This window comes from Anas platyrhynchos, chromosome 3 (assembly GCF_047663525.1).
Source record: "Anas platyrhynchos isolate ZD024472 breed Pekin duck chromosome 3, IASCAAS_PekinDuck_T2T, whole genome shotgun sequence".
In the NCBI taxonomy this organism is placed as follows: domain Eukaryota; kingdom Metazoa; phylum Chordata; class Aves; order Anseriformes; family Anatidae; genus Anas; species Anas platyrhynchos.
In genome coordinates, this window is record NC_092589.1 from 17,744,260 (window position 1) to 17,761,683 (window position 17,424).

Sequence of the window (17,424 nt, forward strand, 5' to 3'; positions counted from 1 at the left end):
CTGACTTTCACATTCATTAAGAGCATTAGAAGTGTTGAGTAATATATTTCAGCCTGTGAAGTGTCTATCTAGGATTGTACCAATGTGTGCACATATATGGACTCATTAATAAACTCATGCAAACTACCGCATGCTTTTTGTTTTTCATCACATGGGGTTTAAGTATGTTATATGTTGATACAGAAAATAATTATATCTAAAAAGCCTCACTCTCATCTGTAGCTGCTTCATTTGTGCCCACACTTAGGTTGAGGGGTTGAGGTGTAAAAACTTAGGGCCTCTACCTTTAGCTGAATTGGAAGTCCACTTTTTTTGTTTGTTTGCTTTTTTTTTTTTTTGATAAAATTTTATCTTACAATCTTGCAGAAAAAGGGAGCTTTTTTGCTCTTGGGTAGATCTCTATCCTAGATAAATTACAGAAGTTTTAACTCTTTGTTCTTTATACTAGCAAGGATTTTAATGATGATGCGTCTGTACAGTTCTTGTCTAATTAATATATCAGATTGAAATCAAATCTCAAATTTGACATCTGTTCTTGGCTATGTGTTTGGATTTTATGTCTTTTTTGTAGGTTTTTCAAACATAATGATGTTACTTCTCTTTAATAACTATGTAGGTTTGTCTTTGTGATATTTACAACTATCTCCTTTGGTATGAAATATGTGCTATACTACTCATTTGCTATCCCTCAGTGCATCATCAAGCAGGTTTTCAAGTGGTATTTTGTATGTATTTGGCAAAATATGTACATTCAGCAAAACTCTCAAGTACAACTTGAGAGTGTATACTCAAATTCAGGTTCATTGCATCCATGCATTTAGTTTTAGTATTTGTATATATATATATGTATATATATATATGTATATATTTGGCCTTGATTCAACAAAGCACTCAGGACTTTGCTTCAATGTAAACTCACAAATACTTACATGTATAGGCAAGCACATTTTCAACTGCTTTGCTCTGCTGAGCCCATAATTCTTACAGTGTCTTTGAACTCTTTGGGAGAGGTCTATCATAACCATATTGTCTATTGTATCTCCATATCACACCACATTGTATCACACTTGATGTAGGTACAGCTACATTTTCATAAAAAGAAAAACCCCAAGACTGTTTAGATGGAGTGATGTTCTTCATTTCCATGGATCACTGAAAATGTAAAGGTCAGGTCCCATAAGCAAGAGAAACAGGATAAATTCCACAATGTTCTTTGTTTGTTTGTTTGTTTGTTGTTTTGCTTTGTTTTTTTGCTGGTGACCAGAACCAATTCACACTGGGCACCCAGCATCTGTATGTTGTACATACAGATGAAATATATACTTTCTGATGAAATATGGCTCACAGCAAGCTGCTTTGTGCACCACTTTTCTTAGCACTTAAAGCAAAGCCTCCCAGACAGCATCCCATCCTTACAAACATCCGCTCAGCATTTGAGAGGAGTCGGGATCTGCCAGCCCTCCTTCAGACCACTGTAGCTATTGCTATGTTTGTCCCCTCAAATAACATCACGTAGGACATACGGTAGTTAATGACTGTTAATAGTGTTATTGTAGAATCATACCACCGAAAAACACTGCCTCAGGAAAAATATTAAGGATAATTTAGTCTTGTCTTTCAGGAAGGCATGTGTCAGGGTTAAAGAAAGTTTTACTTAGTAAATCTGAAAGTATCCCATAATTTGGACTACTTAAAATTGCATTTATTATTCTCATTTAGGTGTGATTTCCTTCCCTTCTTCCTTTCCTCCCTCCCTCCCTCCTTTCTTCCTTCCTTCCTTCCTTTCTTCCTTCCTTCCAATGTATGCAGACAGCAGCCATGTCCAGCAAGTGGACTTGCTGCTATCTAGTTGGGTTGTTGTGGTTATTCATCAGTTGATAGGGAAAATTGCAGACACATATTGCATGTTCTTGTGATTTAATGACCGAATATTAAAAATCTACACACTGCTGTGTAAGCCTACCAAATAAGGTGAGCCACTGCCAATGGCTGAGGGTTAAACCTGGCTCTGTGTTTTGAGGAGGAAGAACGTTCTTATACGGAGACCTTATTAATCCATTTCTGTTTTTTTTATTATTTATTTTTTTTCCTCCATGAAGAAGTATATTGAGGTTATAAAGACATAGCACTAGTTTTGTTTCACTGCCATGCGACTTGGCTTTTAGCAGTAATTTGCATGTGGACGTGTATTTTATCAACTGCTGTTGCAATTTCAAAATGCCTTTAGAATTTAAGATAAACTAGATTAAACGTACAGTTAAAGAAGATAGACCCAACCCTGTGAGATTCAGGCTGATGCAGTTGCTGCCAAAGGCTCGTTACTAGTAAAGGGACAATCAACTGTAAACAGAAGATAGCACTGAGCTGGATAACATCAGAATCAAAGGGAAGGGAACACTCAGTAAGCAATGAAATGTGCAACACATGATGCTTGTCAAACAGATGTGTGTCAGGACAGCCTTATCATCACCGAGCTTCTGTGAAGGGAACTGCAAAGCTCACGTCACCCAACATTTTTGTAGATCGCTTGTCATCTTCCTTAGTGGAGACATCTGTTACTCTGTGTTGTTGTAGGGGATGTAGGAAAAGTCCTGCAGGAGAGTCATGTGTTAACTTTAAACTTGTAGCTGCCAGGATTCACTCTAACTATTAAGACGGAGGAAATGAGAAGGGCAAAGCCCTCACTAGGGCAGATCACAGGAAAGTTGTATTATTTTACAAGGTATCTGTTGAATCGATAATGTAGTTTGAGGTTTTTTGGTTTGGTTTGGTTTGGTTTGTTGACTGGCTTGACCCAAGTGTTTTCACACGTGGCTTTCTTTGTCAAGGCTGCTACCGGCATTTCTCTCCCCACACAGAGCTATGCAATCGATCCCGTTTCCCACTGTGATCGGTGATAATGGATATACGTTACAGAAAAGGTTTCCATAAGGTGATCCAGATGCTTATATCTGCAGAAGAATTACTGTAGCTCCCATAGCCAGCCCAGCTGCTTGTTTATGTGTCGGGTCGGAGATTCAATAGGGTGGGGAGAGATTTCAAAATGAAGGCAGGCTTTTCCATTTTGCGGGTTTGGGTGGATTATTATTATTATTGCTGTCGCTGTTGTGATTTTGCGGTGCTATTTTGTGAGCTCAGCCTTATTATACATTATACACCCTTCAACACCTAAAGCTCCATCAAAAGCCGCGGGAACGGTTCCACCCGACAACACCGCGGGAAACAAGGGGCCGGGGGCGGCGGGCAGCGCTCCCCTTCCCTCTCCCCCCTCTCTCCATCCCCTCCCGGTCCCAGCGCGGGGCTGCGCGGAGGCTCCGCATCGCGGCGGGTCCCCGCTGCGCGCCGCCGGGCGCGGCCACTGCCTTGGCGCCGCCCGAGTGCGGGGCACTGATAGGGCGGGCTGATGCGCAGGCGATCCATCATCCCCGGCTCCCGCGGAGGCAGGGAGCGCGCCTGTCACCAGTATTGATTTCAGAGGATGGACTAAATTTCCTAGGATTTTCCATTAAGAATTAAGAGAGAGAGAAAAAAAAAAAAAAAAAAAGCTGAAAAAAAAAAAAAGCTATAAGCACGCAGGGGTAGCCAGGCAGACATGGATATGAGATGGCACTGTGAAAACTCTCAGGTAGCTTCTTCTCTCACAGCCGATGCAGAGCACAGGCGAAGCACTGCAGCATGCAGGGTTTAAGATACCATTAGTCTGAGAGCGAGGAAAAAAAAAAAAAAGGCTTTTGCACCGATTACTGAAAATGACTTTTTTTTTTTTAATTAGAATATGTTATGTCTCCTTGGAGATTGCATGTCATTAATATTAAGATCAAATTTCTGCACGATATCTGTTTTAAATATAGAAAAGCTTTTAAATTGTGCTTTTTTTTTTTTTTTTTTTTCTGCTCCAAGAAAATAATGCTTTGGTACCCTGAGCATGGATGCTTCTGTTTTTCTCTTCTGCTTTTTTAAACAATAGGGATGCTTTTTTAGCATGTTTGCTGCAAACGAGTATAAAGGAAAGGAAAACTGAGAAGAATTAAATAAAAGCATGAATAAAAAACTGCTTCAAATAGTTGCCAGGCTGCTTTGTTGTTAATAATCTAGCAATTATTTTGGCTTAAATGATGCTTAAACCCTGACCATGCATGCTTTTCATTTTGGCTCAGAATATGCGTGTATGTGTGTGTACGTATGTGTGTATTTGTTTTGATTTGATTTGTTTCAGTAAGCATTTGTACTACTGGAATTTCTGTGAGTTATATGCATGTTTTGATAAGAAAAATTGCATACAAATGAATGACTATCTCTGATTGACTAATATTTCATGATATATAATGCAAAGTAGCTTAATTTTTAAAGGAGTTCGTTCTAATCTTCTGGGGGAGGGTAAATCGCTGCATGTTTATTACAATGAAAAGTGTTTGTGTATTTTTAAGGATTGATGATTTTTTTGCTTGCTTTTAACACCAAAGAGCAAGGGCATTAATTAATTTATTTATAAGGAAAAAATAATTATAATAATAAAAATAAAACTCCAAGGCATCTAATTGAAAAGAGCATAGATTCCAAAGCTTTCCATGTTACCTGAAAACAAGCTGTGAGGTATGTTTGTGGGAGAGTGCTGAGCTCCTCTGAGGAGGAGTTTGGTGTTTGCTTGCTCCTTTTCCTTCCCAAGAAGAGTTAAAATGCCTTGGCACAGGCACCATGGGAATTCTCCTGGCAAAGCCAGGACTGGCACCGGGTGGGATGGTTGTGTCGTGATAGTGGGCAAAGAAAAGGGTGAAAAAATGATTTGCCAAATAAGGTAAAGGGGCTTTTAAAGAGGGGCATCAACAGCTTCTGTCTGTACAAAATGTCTAATTTTCCACTCACTAGGCAGAAAGTAAAGGGGAAAGGCTTTTCTTACACTTTCTCTTTTAAATTAATCTGAGGATAATAAAGTGTGGAAGATGCGTGGTCAGATTTATCCCGGTTTTCAGGTTGTAACCAGCATGTTGAGGGGATTTATGGTCAGGAGGGTGGGGGAGGCACTTTCATGGCATATTTGTAAAAAAAAGTTACCTGCTGAATTGGAGATGAGTTTTTTGTTTTGTTGTGTTTTGGATCACAGCTGTGGTGTTGAGGATCAAAACTTTGTAATTTTGATGTACCTGGTATATTGTGTAATCCTGTTTGCATTTCTTAGCTGGTCTTCCTCAAAGTTCGCCCAGTGAGTCCTTTTTCTCTTTATGCATTTAAATCTCCCAATATGTAACTCTGCAAAGCGGCTCTTATCCTATTGTCCTGGGTTAATTCTTACGTGGTTTTGCTCTTCCCAATTCTCCCCAAAATATAATATTTGGGGTCATTGCTAGTTTCCAGTGCTAAATGGTTGTGGCCTGTTGGTATTTTAGGCCATTGTCCAAGTTCAGGCTGAAAACTTTGTGAGTAGAGTTTGTCATTCCCAGCTCTACTTCTAATAGTCTTCTGCATCACCTAGGCATCATATATAATTTGACACAGCTGACAGCATCTACTTAGAAGAAGCTTAGGGCTGAGCCAGCATGGAAATTGAATTGCCTCTCAACTCCCTGATATTAATGATCCTTCCAGGTCAGCACAGGAGTAATTGCTAGGGCAGCCTGAGGAATTGTCCATTAAACCTGCCTAGATGGTAGCTCACCTGTGGAGAGATGCATCCAGATGACATGTATAAAAGGAATTCCATTTGCTTAATGTAAGGTCTGCTAAAGTTATGAATATCTCACAAGCCAACATGTGGTCTCAAGTTTAATATTAAGTGATTTTTCTGGTATTTTAGGATTTATTATAACTAAAACTAGTAGGCATATTTGCCTTAGATATGTCTGATAAAGAAATGCACAGAAAAATCCAGTTGGTGATTGTATCTTGAAGCACAAACCTGTATTTCAGCAGTGATATAGTTTGATCTAAAACCTTGTGGCATAAAGAAAGGGAAGAAAAGTTTGTGTTGTCCATGTTCTTTAGACCTTGAGGTATCTACACATTTAAAATAACCAATTAATCAGTCAAAGTTTGTATAGACTGGGGCAACCTGATTAGATGGGCAGCTGGACCTTTAAATCCCAAATCAATATTCAACAGGAATTCAGGAGAGACAAACAGCCTGAGGACAATGTTTAAAATCTCAGCTGTGCTTTATGTCTTGGAGTAATGCTGATTTAGCAAGAACCCCAGCCACACAGAGAGAGGATTTATTTTTTGACCTTGTACATCCAAGACAACATAAAAAGTTACGAGTTGTCAGCATAGCTTTACGGCCTGGAGGAAATGCAGAGGAGGTGTAGCCATCTCCTGTTGCCATTAGAAAAGGTACTTGCATGGAGTACCAACCATGGGTGCACAAAGACTGAAATACTGATGCTTCTAAAGAAGAATCTCATTCTTTTGAACTTGCTTCTGTGCCAGGTAGATTAAGTAACAAAAATATAGTTGGGAGAGTATTTTAGTGACACAGGTGAAGGAACAATTTAACCTTCTGCAACCCAAATAAATGGGAGATCTTGGACCACTGTCAGTTTATCCATCCACAATCTGTTTACAATGACTGACAACTACAGTGCTTTTCTAGTGTCCACGTAAACTAAACTCTTAAACTGAAGCAGCTCTGTGTCACAAAAGGATTGCTCACTCTCTTCTGACATTCTTTTGCCTTGGGTCACCTATTGCCACTGCTGACAGCAGCTGTTCCCTGTCTTTAGACCTCCTTATGTCTCCACACGGTTATTGATGGTGTTACAGCTTGGTTGGGTTTTGTGTATCTAAGTTAATGGTCAAGGTAACTAGTGGAGGAAAACACTGATTTCAGTCTTATCCAGGGAGAAGCCCAGCAGTTGGAACCTGTTGATAAGCAGGAAGTGTCTTTTATAACTTTTTGGATGACATTTTTAATAGCTTGAAACATTTTATCATTCTTTCTAGTTGTGGGTACCAATATAAAGTGTAGTCATTTATTTGTTTCTAGAGTATGAATTCCTACAAATTAACAAAGGTTTTTTAGGTGACTAACCGATGAGCTTTTCTGCCACAAAAATATAATTTTACATTTGCTCTGCGTGTTCAGCCAGCAGAAACTGTGGATTTCCGGCTGTATTGTTCTCTTTCTCTCTCTTTTTAATTTTAATGTTTCTGACATGTTGTTTTCAATACATAGGGTATATTGTTCTTCTCTTGAAAGCTGATTTAAGCAGCAGATTCAGGAAGGGTATGACAAAATTATGAGAGGTTGGTCTCATGGGATTGTGTGAATGATCATAGCATTCTGCTATGCTTTTCTGTATTGCATCTCTCTTTTTATCATTGTGTGCATCTGATTTGTACTTTATTTTTCCCTATAGGCCTCATAATTAAATTTAGCTATATAGTTGCACGCAGTTAAATAGGGTCCATCTCTTTTTCAGCTCTTATCTTGCCATACCTTTTGGGTGAAGCTCCAAGTAATACTTCCTATCTAAGTACCATATGAAGACAATACAGAGAAGATGCAAGAACCACTGCTTATTTTTCTCTACTAAAGTTTTAGAATGTATTTAGGGGGGAAAAACAAACAAACAAACAAACAAAAAGCTTAAAAATCTATATGAAAAAGTCAGTGCTTAGAATGTATGTTTTGAGTGTGCAGATAATTTGGTCATCTGCGGACAGGCAGGTTGGTCCTGTGTAGCAGTGTGGGTGGGTTTCCAAAAAAGGTGGATTTAGGGTGAAATTCCGTCAACCTTAAAGTCAATGGAGGTTTCTTCATTGACTTTGAAGTCATTGATTTGTTATCCCCGGAAGAAGTCTAAGTAGCACTACATAGCAGAGACTATGAATTCTAAGCTATCTCTTAGTGGATTGTTGCTAAATGTGTATCAGAACTGAAGAGGAAAATGAACAAGATGGCATTTTCACCAAAATGATTCATTTTAAGTTCCGTCTCATGAACTAAATGATTACTTGCCAGTGAATAAATAGGAAGCTTTCAGATGGTGTAAAAATCTACAAAGCATTTCTCACACTGAATGTCTGTAACACCCATGATATTAGAACACTTTCTGGTTTAAGTCTGTCGATGTGTTTTTTGATAAAATCTAGAAATTAATATAATAACTTATGGACTTCAGCACAGAGTAGATTATTGTGACCAAGAAATGCAGTGTTACTCCCTTGTTGTTGGTTGGTTTCTCTAACATGGCTATAATATGGCTGTAAACCAATAAAAGCTAAGCTACAAGAAATAGACGCTTAAAGTATTTTAAGTTTCTACAAGTTCTGTATTTGATTTTTTTTCTTTTTTTGTAGTTCTTCTGATTTTTTTCATTGTCTTTTCTACCTCATTTTGAAACTCCTTTCATAGTTCACTCTCAGTATAAGATCTTAAGGCTTCATCATTACATACGCTGTTGTAGCTTTGCTCTGTACTCGAGGCTGGGGGAGATACTTTTTGTTGTTGTTGTTGTTTAGTGTTGCTTTACCTTAGAGCATTCAGGCATTTTGAAATTTCAGGACATTTTGAAATTTGTCTGAAAGGTTTTTTTGAACTGTTAACTAAAACCAGTAAGCCTGTGATGTTTGTGAGCAAGTTCAGATTTGGGAAAATGGTGGCTAGCACCCAGGTCTCTGCATCTGCACTGTGACCACAACCAATATTTAAAGCTCTCTCAAAGCAGACATTGTATCTGGGGCAGAGCTGCATCAAGGGATCGGAGAACAGCTCTTAGTTTTCATCTGCTTTGTCTTGCATGACCAACAGGTCTTTAAGAAATGTGATGCCCACAGAGTACATAGAACATGAGCAAATGTACATTATTTGTGTAGAGTATATTGTACAGTAGAGTACACAAATGGAGTTCATATGGCCATTAGGAGTAAAGCATGTTTTTGAGTGAGTACTTCACTAATGTTACAGTTCCTCATTAACAGGGATGTGGACTAAAATTCAGTGTTACATACTACACGGGTATATTAAATAGTGGTGTTAAATGTCAGTGATGCATCAGAGATGGGGAACTGAGGAATTGATTATAATGGAGCTTGAGGAAGAGCAAAAGTCTGTCACCTTTCAGAGCAGCAAGATGGCTGTGAGGGGGAGGGGGGACTGCTCATCCAAAATCACAGTGAATGGTAAAAAAACAAACAAACAAAAAACCTCCGGTTAGCTCTATTCCCAAATGTGAATATGTTCTGTGACGCTGAGGTCAACGTCAAGCGCTGTATCCTGGGCAAGCTCACTTCCCCCAGTGCATGCCAGCTTCACAGCAGTTTGCAAAGCCAAGCTAAAAATGTAGCTTGTGATTTCATAGAGGATGTCCATCTGCCCTGAACAGCCTGAGAAGCCCCGGGCCCTCTGTGTCTGTGGATCTGCCGAGTCCCTTGTGACCATTAGTGACTGATTGCAGCCCCCATTTCATCACTGCCAGAAATAGCTCTCCTCTCTTCCTAGGCGTAAAGGGCACAGTGCTGGAGCAGCACTCCCTTGTGCATTTTTGGGCTCAGTCCTGAGAAATGTCATTTGCATCCTATGGTTATACTGGCTTAAACTTAGCCTGGCCCGGTGGGGAATCTCTGCAGGATTCCCATGTTGCATTCAACGCGTGTTGAATCATGGTTGGCTTTGTTCAATTTTGGTTAGGAAAAGACTTCAGAGAAAAGCCTTTTGGCTACTCCTCTCTGTTTAGTTAAGTTATTCTGGGTAACTTAGTAGGCAGCAGGAAGTTTCTGCTATCTCTTGCAGCAGTCAAGGCATACAAAATGGCTAGGAGAGAATAAGCGTAATTTACTTCTGCATCTTAAGTGCTCAATTGCTGGTTGCATGATGTTTGCCTGGAGGCATACTGAAGTAGGACCCAACAATTTTCTGTAAACTATGCTGACAACTGTCATCTTTACCAGCTTTAACCCACACCTTTGGAGCTTTACTTGTGCAGAAATTTTATATTTCTATGTAATCCCCCTTTCTACTGGATGTAAATGTGGGTAATATAAGTGAAATTGTAGCAGAGACATCTGAAAAGGCTGTGAAGGCAACTTTTGCAAAATACTACTTCAGGGTTACTTCTGGTAATGAAGGAGGCAGAAAAGATACAGATTGACATTCAAACTTCACTGGTTTTTCATAGCAGGCAGTTAGAAAGGAATTAATATCCACTTTTTGAAGTCCATAAGAGTGTATCTGTCACTTTATCTGATCTTTGTTTTCTGGCACTCTAAAATAAGCAACTGAGGTGATCAACCTAGTCCTGGAAAAGTCTGTTTGAGACCATTTTGCTTGCATCCTAACTGTATGTAATATCTGTTCTGAGTGCTATGTAGGTGATTCATCTGAAACAGGAAAGAGCAGCAGCTTTTATGACAGTGGGATCGTTCTTGCAGTGTGCAGCAACAGCAGGATGAGGGGCTTTGGCAGCTGATCCATGACCCTTGCTCCTTTCTTGCACTGTGACGTGACTGCTCTAGTAGGCTTCCTCTTATTCTTTTTATAGCCCAGTATCCAGGTGGCTTCAGAGATCAAAGTCAGCTTTTCAACCTCAGGTATTGTTATATGTTGGAATAAAGCAACTGAAAGTAACCCTGGTAAGTGATCTAAAAATGTAGTGTAAAGTGCCTAATAGCCATTGAAAGCCTACTTCAACTGTTATCCATTTCATTTCCAAGAGAAGACTCTCAGTTCCTTGTGATTAATTAGACAGGACCATCCAAGACTACTAAATAGTAAGATGACCCCAGAAAATAACATTATTCCCCTTGAATGAACTGTAAGCAGCATCAGTTGAGTGTCAGACTATTAGTGCGTGTCATATGTCTCTACTACCGATGAGCTGTAGAGAGCAAAATGGAAAGATGTTGCCTTAGCTGTGTTGATGACTGGATTAAGACCAACAGAAGCTGTGAAAAGTGTTGGTTAAACAGTGTTCTCTCACATCTTGGTAACTAGCTTTATTCAGATGCCAAGCTAGAGTCTGTGTCTCTGTTAGCCAAGCACATTCAGACAGACAGGGGCTTGGCACTGGGGGTCACAGGCTTCCTGGCCCTGCTTCCTTGCAAAATTGGTGTCGAATGAAGCATTTCCAGTATTTCTAGCTGAGATGTGCTCTTTCATCCATTGCTGGGAACGTCTCATTCCTCTAATTTCTGAATGTGACAGCAAACAGTTGTCTTCTAAGTTTTAGCTGAATTGAGGAACCAAGCAAGAATTGTGTAAAACAACTATTAATAGCATTATTCTGGCATTTTGGAGAAAGTTTCACCTACACGTTTATGTCACCATTTCACTAACCCATGTTCAGTTCATGGTAAGCTTTGCAAAGCGCCTGTTTTTCATGTCTTATAGCACTTATACGTGTGTGCATATTTTCATGTCAAGACCAGTCAATAGTTGGTTTCTACTATTCAGGCAGAGTTGTAGAAATATTTGATACGCAAGCTCCCATCTTCTCTGCAGTGGTTCAGCTGTGGAGGACAGCTTATATATTTGAGAATGATCACAGATAGCTCTCAGCTCTGATAAAAAGGAAAACGATTGCATTTAAGTAAACTGATTTCAGGTAGAGTACCTTCTTTGGACAGATGTGCTACCCCTAACTTCTCAGTTGATATTGTCCTGAAGAGCACTCCATAAAATAATGTAGTAAGCCCTGATTAAATTCTCAGAGATGGTGGAAGAAAGAATTACATACATTGCAGAAAGTGAAAATATTTCTTAATTGAGTCAGTGATTGGGAAACCAGTCTTGGGCAGTCTTGTCCCTTTTTAGAAACCAAGAACAGTAGGGCATCTTAACCTCCCTTCTAGCCTAAGCTAGATTCTTATTACTGAAAATTTTTCAGATGCTTCTTTCCTGACACCAATAATTCTCAGTTTGCTGATTTCGTGTTCAAAACTGCCATTTTTTAAGTCATCATTTTATTTTTATTATAATAACTAGATTTATACATTTTTCAGGGGTAAAACAGAAGCTATGTGACATGATCTAGTTCTGCGTATCTGTGCTTCAAAATTTTGACAATGAATGCTTGACCCTGACTAACACAGTGGTGTAGCCACAATATCTCATGACCTCTGGGGTTGCCTTTCCCCATCATCCTAGGGAAGGCAGCCATTATCTGAAAAATACTGCTGTATATTAACTGTGTCATTATCTAGAATAACCATGTTTTCTGCCAAAGTGGTCTGTTAGCAACAGTTCATTTATTTATTTTTATTATCTTCTTTATCTAAGAACATGTCTCAGTAACCATGGAACAACTGACCAACTAGTCCTAATCTGGGGGCTCCTCTTTTAATGATCAGAACATCCAGAGAACCTATTGAGGACAGAGGCTGGTAGATTTTTCCAAGTACAAACTCATCTTTATCCAGGCAAAATGCCCTCTGGCAGCAGCGGGAGTAATCTTTCATAAGCCCTGAAGACCCAGTCAGTGAATTTGCAGCAGATGAATTCACCCTTACTTCTGAAAACTTCTACTTAGATCTCATTGACATGGGATGGGAGCAGAAGTGGGAGATGCATTTGAAGATGAAATAGGTGGAGAGTTTTCTTGTAAAGCAATTCTGGCTTTTTGCTGTTTGATTTTTAAATTATTTTAATTGTCTTTCATTTATGAATGTTGAACCTTTAATGAAAATCCAATTTGATTTTGACAGGTTAGGGCTGTACTTTTAAAGGCAAACTGGCAGATTTGTAGATAGTGATTAGAGACACTTTCTTATCCTTGAAGTGATTAGAGACACTTTCTTATACAATTACTGCATTATATGTATGTTACCAGTGTTACATGTCATTAAAATCAGTCATTAATCCATATCCTTGTTATCTCTGGTAGTTAAAAACACATGGAATGAGGAGAGTAGACCAACTATGATGAGAAATAGAACGAGTCTTTGAAAGTGGTCCTAATTGCTTAAGAAGATTAGATACTATGTCTGATCAGGTTTTCTGTGTATTTCTGAAATTCTGCCATTCCATTTTACTGATAATTTTCTTACCTAGAATAATCAAGGCTATTTGTTCCTTGCATATTTCTATGTTTTAATGTAGAGCTGTTCCTTTCATGAAAGTACTGTTTTTCTCTTGTGTCCCCAGCTCTCAGTTTTGCATTGAAGTGTTACAGTTCATGCTTCTGTAAACTGTATCTCTCTTACCAGATCAGATACAGCAGGACACCCTGAAAATAAAGCTTAATGAAGACTCTTGGAGATCATGGGTGATTGTACCATATAACAAGAAGCAGGGAGTATTCTTACTGAGTTCAGCTGGGTTTGGATCAGGACTGAAATTAGTTTTAGTTTGGCTGTCTAAGAGTGGGGGGGGGGGGAGGGTGGGGGGGTGGAGGCTCAAAATGCTTGGACGTTAGTCAAGAATAATGAGTTTGCTGAACCTCTGGTGTTGCTAAATATATGTAGTCCTCTGCAAGTAAAAGTGGCAAGATTAAAACCATTGCAAGAAGTGAATGGGAGACCTCTTCACTCAAGCTGATCCTTAACACTGGTAAAGGTAGTGCAGACTTCCCAGTTAGTGTCTGATCTAAAGCTCAACCCAGCTGTATGGAAAGCTTTGCCAGCCTTTGAATTGACACCTTAATGAAGTTTTGAGTCGTACAACAATGACCTGTGTGAAAGCAGCTGTGAAATGGTGATTGTATCTTTCTAAACATTATGAAATAGAGGGATTAAACAGTCTCCCACAAACGCACATATACTCACTTTGCCTATTTTCTAGTTCACTGTCTATGAGAGAAGAATTAAATATTTAGTCATTTTCTTCTTCTGCAGGTAAGATAATGCTTTCTTTTGAGTTATCCCATTTTAATTAGTGGTTTGGGTGCCTGCAACAACACACACAGCAGGTTCAAAGGTTTATCTGTGAGGCTAAGCATCGCCGTGCTGAAAAGCGCCTGTTGCTTGGGCAGGTTATTGTTTGAACTGAGCAAGTTTCAACTACTGTTAATTAGCTTTTGAACATTTTTGTGTTTGTTTGTTTCACAGTAATTTCTCTGGTGTTTGCTCTGTGCTTAACCAGGTAAAGTAAACATTAAATCTCAATTAAGATTGCTGTGCTCATCTAGCAGAAATCCTCTGTAGTATACAATTCCTCCAGCCATTGTTTTAAGGAAAGCAATGCTATTGTTTTGCATGAGATTGATGCATTATATGCCTACTGACGGCAGACAACGGGCTTTTATTTAGTCCCTTGAATGTGGTAGAATATGGTATAACAGATGTGCTTGTGAATAAAATATTCTAGGAAATTAATTGCAGGCATGCTCAGGCTGGGTGTGTAGTTTGTAGTTGAGGTGGTTTTTAGCATACTGAACCAAGTTTTTTGGAAAGTGCAATATAGATGGAGAAACTGCATGCATCTAGACTTTACTGCAGTCTCATAAGTAATAGATGGTACCTTGATGTGCTTCATACAAACCCCACTGGGAATGAAAAACCTGAGTGCTGGGAGGGTTGCCTACATCACAGGGGAATTAATTATCTTAAAAAAAAAAAAAAAAAAAAAAAAAAAAAAGCTGTAGTAATGGTAAGATAAGATTTTTGTAACTTTTTGTAACTTTTTTCTTTCTTTTGGTAAATTCTGTAAGTAACAGACCAGGACGAACCCCTCAGCATCCTTAATGAAATAACTGGGAATCATGGTGATCCCTTCCTTAAAGGCCACTGTTCCCAAATCCCAGGCATTTGCAGCAGAGAGGGAGTGTGTTTGTACTCTGGTAGAGCCCTCTGCAGATCTGGTTTGCTGTCTACCCTTGGGGAAACTGGGTCAGGTGGAAGCAGTGGGAGATTTCTCAGTGAAACACACACAATTTTGTGGTGTTAATGACACACCCAAAGAAGGAGCCCCTCAGAAAGGAGCAGTGAGGTGGGACAGGCACCATTTACATCCCTGCCTACCTCTGCTGCTGGTGCCAGGCTTCCCTAGAGAATTTGTGCCTCTCGGTGTGCAGCCAGGAGCATGTTTGTTACTTCCTTAATTAGCTAGGAAAGAGATCTGCCTTTCCATTTTCATTGTGGAGAAATACCCTGTCTCATCTGTATGCAGCCAGCAAAGCCCAGTGGATTGCAGAGGATGGGAATTCTCAGTATCACGCTAAGTTGCAACAGGAAATGTCAGGACCAAAACAGCCTCCCTGCATTTTGTGCTAAAACTGAACCACCAACACATGATGTGTTTCATACAAAGAGTAATTAAATTCTGTTTTCAAATAAATAACTAGTAGGCAGAAAGGCACAAACTCGTTCAGCTTGGTCTTCCATATGCCCCCCAACTTTTGCTGGGGAGCCTTGAAGAAGTAAAACTTAAATAATTTTGTCTGTTCAGTGAGCTAAATTATTCATTTTCAATGAAAATATTTATAATCATATGCCAGAAAATAAGTCTGATTTCTAGGCAACTATGCCTAATAAGAACCCTGTGGTATGAAATCTAGTGTATGTCTGCTAAATAGTCATCCATCTTAAAGCTATGCTGGCCTATGTGTATTTTTAGGCGTCCTATCAATAAATATTTTATAAAGCACTGCAGACAGTCAAGGGAAGAAATATTCTGTTGCAGAGGAATCCAATTCCAGGTTCTCTATAAAATGATGTGCTTTATAGGGTTCAATATCAGATACAAAAACAAGGATGTTGTGTAAAACGCATCAGATGTAATCACTGAAGAAATCCTGCCATGTTGTGAATAATTTGTGGTCCTTCAAAGAAAACTAGAAGACTCTAAGCAGACCATCTAGTGATAAATATCAATCTATATTTGCTCCTGTATTGATGAAAAAAGCTATTTCCTACTTTTACTAACAGCAAGGTCAATTGGTAGTGAAGGCAATGTAGACAAATGATCTTTATTGATCCTTACACTAATGTTTAATCGAGAATAAATTTTGTAAGTCTTGCCTGTAACTGCATATGCCATTGTGAGAACTCTGCCACCTCCAAGTCAATGTTTGGGGATTATAATTGCCTTTTTCTAGCTTCACTCCTGCACTTTCAGAAGTTCTGATTTATGGAGTCACGTTGTGGGGGCACTTGCTTTTCATTTTCCATGCACATAAGAACCGCCTAATGCTCAGTCTACTACTGTTAAATTGATGCAGGGGATAACAGCCTTTCTGAGTACACATTGACATGTACAACTGAGATTTTAGCTGTTAGCATAATCTGATAATGGCAGCTTTAACTTTCAGAACAGAATTGCCTTAAACACCCCATCTCCTAGCTCATTCCCCGTGACTATCTGAAGAAACGCCACAGTGGGGAGGAAAAAGGGCAGGAGGTGGGGTGATGTGGTGGAGTAGTGCTTTCTGCTCCACAGAGGTGGGAGCTGCTGGCCAGGACCCATGTCCTGCCTTTGGGAAGCAAACTACTAATTTGTCTCTGATTGAGCTGGAAACTACTAGCCAACACTCTGTTCGTTCTCCATTAGTGCCCACCTTTTACTCGAGGTACTTTCTAAGAAACATGTAAAGCCATGGTAAAGTTGTTCAATCAAAACAGAGCTGTGGGTGCAGCAGGTTTTAAGGGAAGGAAATGGGCCATTTGCTCTCTGTCCTGCTGTTTTAATTGGAAGCCATTGCAGAAAGCTTTAAGTGTGGAGCTATGTGCACCAAGGTGATCATTTCTTCCAAAATAAATCCAGGTCCAAAAAGGGATTTACTGCAGGGAAGGCTGTCATTTCCCTTGTTTTCGCAGCAATAAAAACCTTATGAATTAGGCAAGCAGCAGCCGCCTAATGGAGAACATGTATTCTCATTGCTGCTCTGGAAAATAAGGATTTTCTTAGTTCTGTGTTGTTTTTAAAAGCTAGGACTTGGGGCATTTGAATATTTGTGTGTGTGTGTTTACAGGTAAATGCTAGGATAGGAGAGGGTTTTGCTTGACGTTATGGCATTACAGTTGCATGGTATTCTGGCTAATAAGGCAGGAGCTGAGTTCGAAGACTGCAGAACAACCATATCAGGTGGATTTAAGTTCAGACAGAAAGAGGACTGAGTCCCAGGGTGCAGCATAACCTGGGAGAATGTTATTTAGATCTGCAGAGGCTGTATCTCTCCGGTCCTCAAAAAGCACCTTTTCTCACTCCCTACTTTTACTGTGTCAGGGTGACCCCTGTATTATGGGGTGTGAGTTACAGATGAGTTTCCTAGGCACCTCTTCCCCAGTCAATAAAGCTCCTGGTACTGTGTAGACATCCATAGGCCTGTCCCTTATCAAAAGCCAAGTACTTTTAAACATCAACCTCAGCTTTCTGTCATCCATTTTTAATGCGGAGAATTAGAGAAACTAAAGAGCAGTTCTATACACAACTGCTAATTATTAATGTTAGCTACTACCTGTTTAATTGTTTGGAGTTTGAAAAAGAATGAATAAAGCCCAGGGCTGACAGGGCAGCTTGTATGCACTGAAAACAAAGCAGGTCCTTCCAAACTGAGCAGT

At 39.5% G+C, this 17,424-nt stretch overlaps 1 protein-coding gene across 38 annotated transcripts in view; it reads left to right on the forward strand.

The window, feature by feature from the left end:
- Positions 1 to 17,424, forward strand: part of NRXN1 (neurexin 1) — a 709,571-nt gene that overhangs the window by 656,975 nt on the left and 35,172 nt on the right. Inside the window, exon 1 of one of the 38 annotated variants that reach the window (XM_027453596.3) lies at positions 3,511 to 3,625. The exons of 36 other annotated variants lie outside the window; for them this stretch is intronic. In XM_027453596.3, coding sequence (XP_027309397.1) covers positions 3,593 to 3,625 — 33 coding nt within the window. In that variant the 5' untranslated portion in view covers positions 3,511 to 3,592. Of the gene's footprint in view, positions 1 to 3,510; positions 3,626 to 17,424 lie in introns of those variants that run through there. One more of the 38 variants, XM_021267238.4, reaches the window with a different exon arrangement.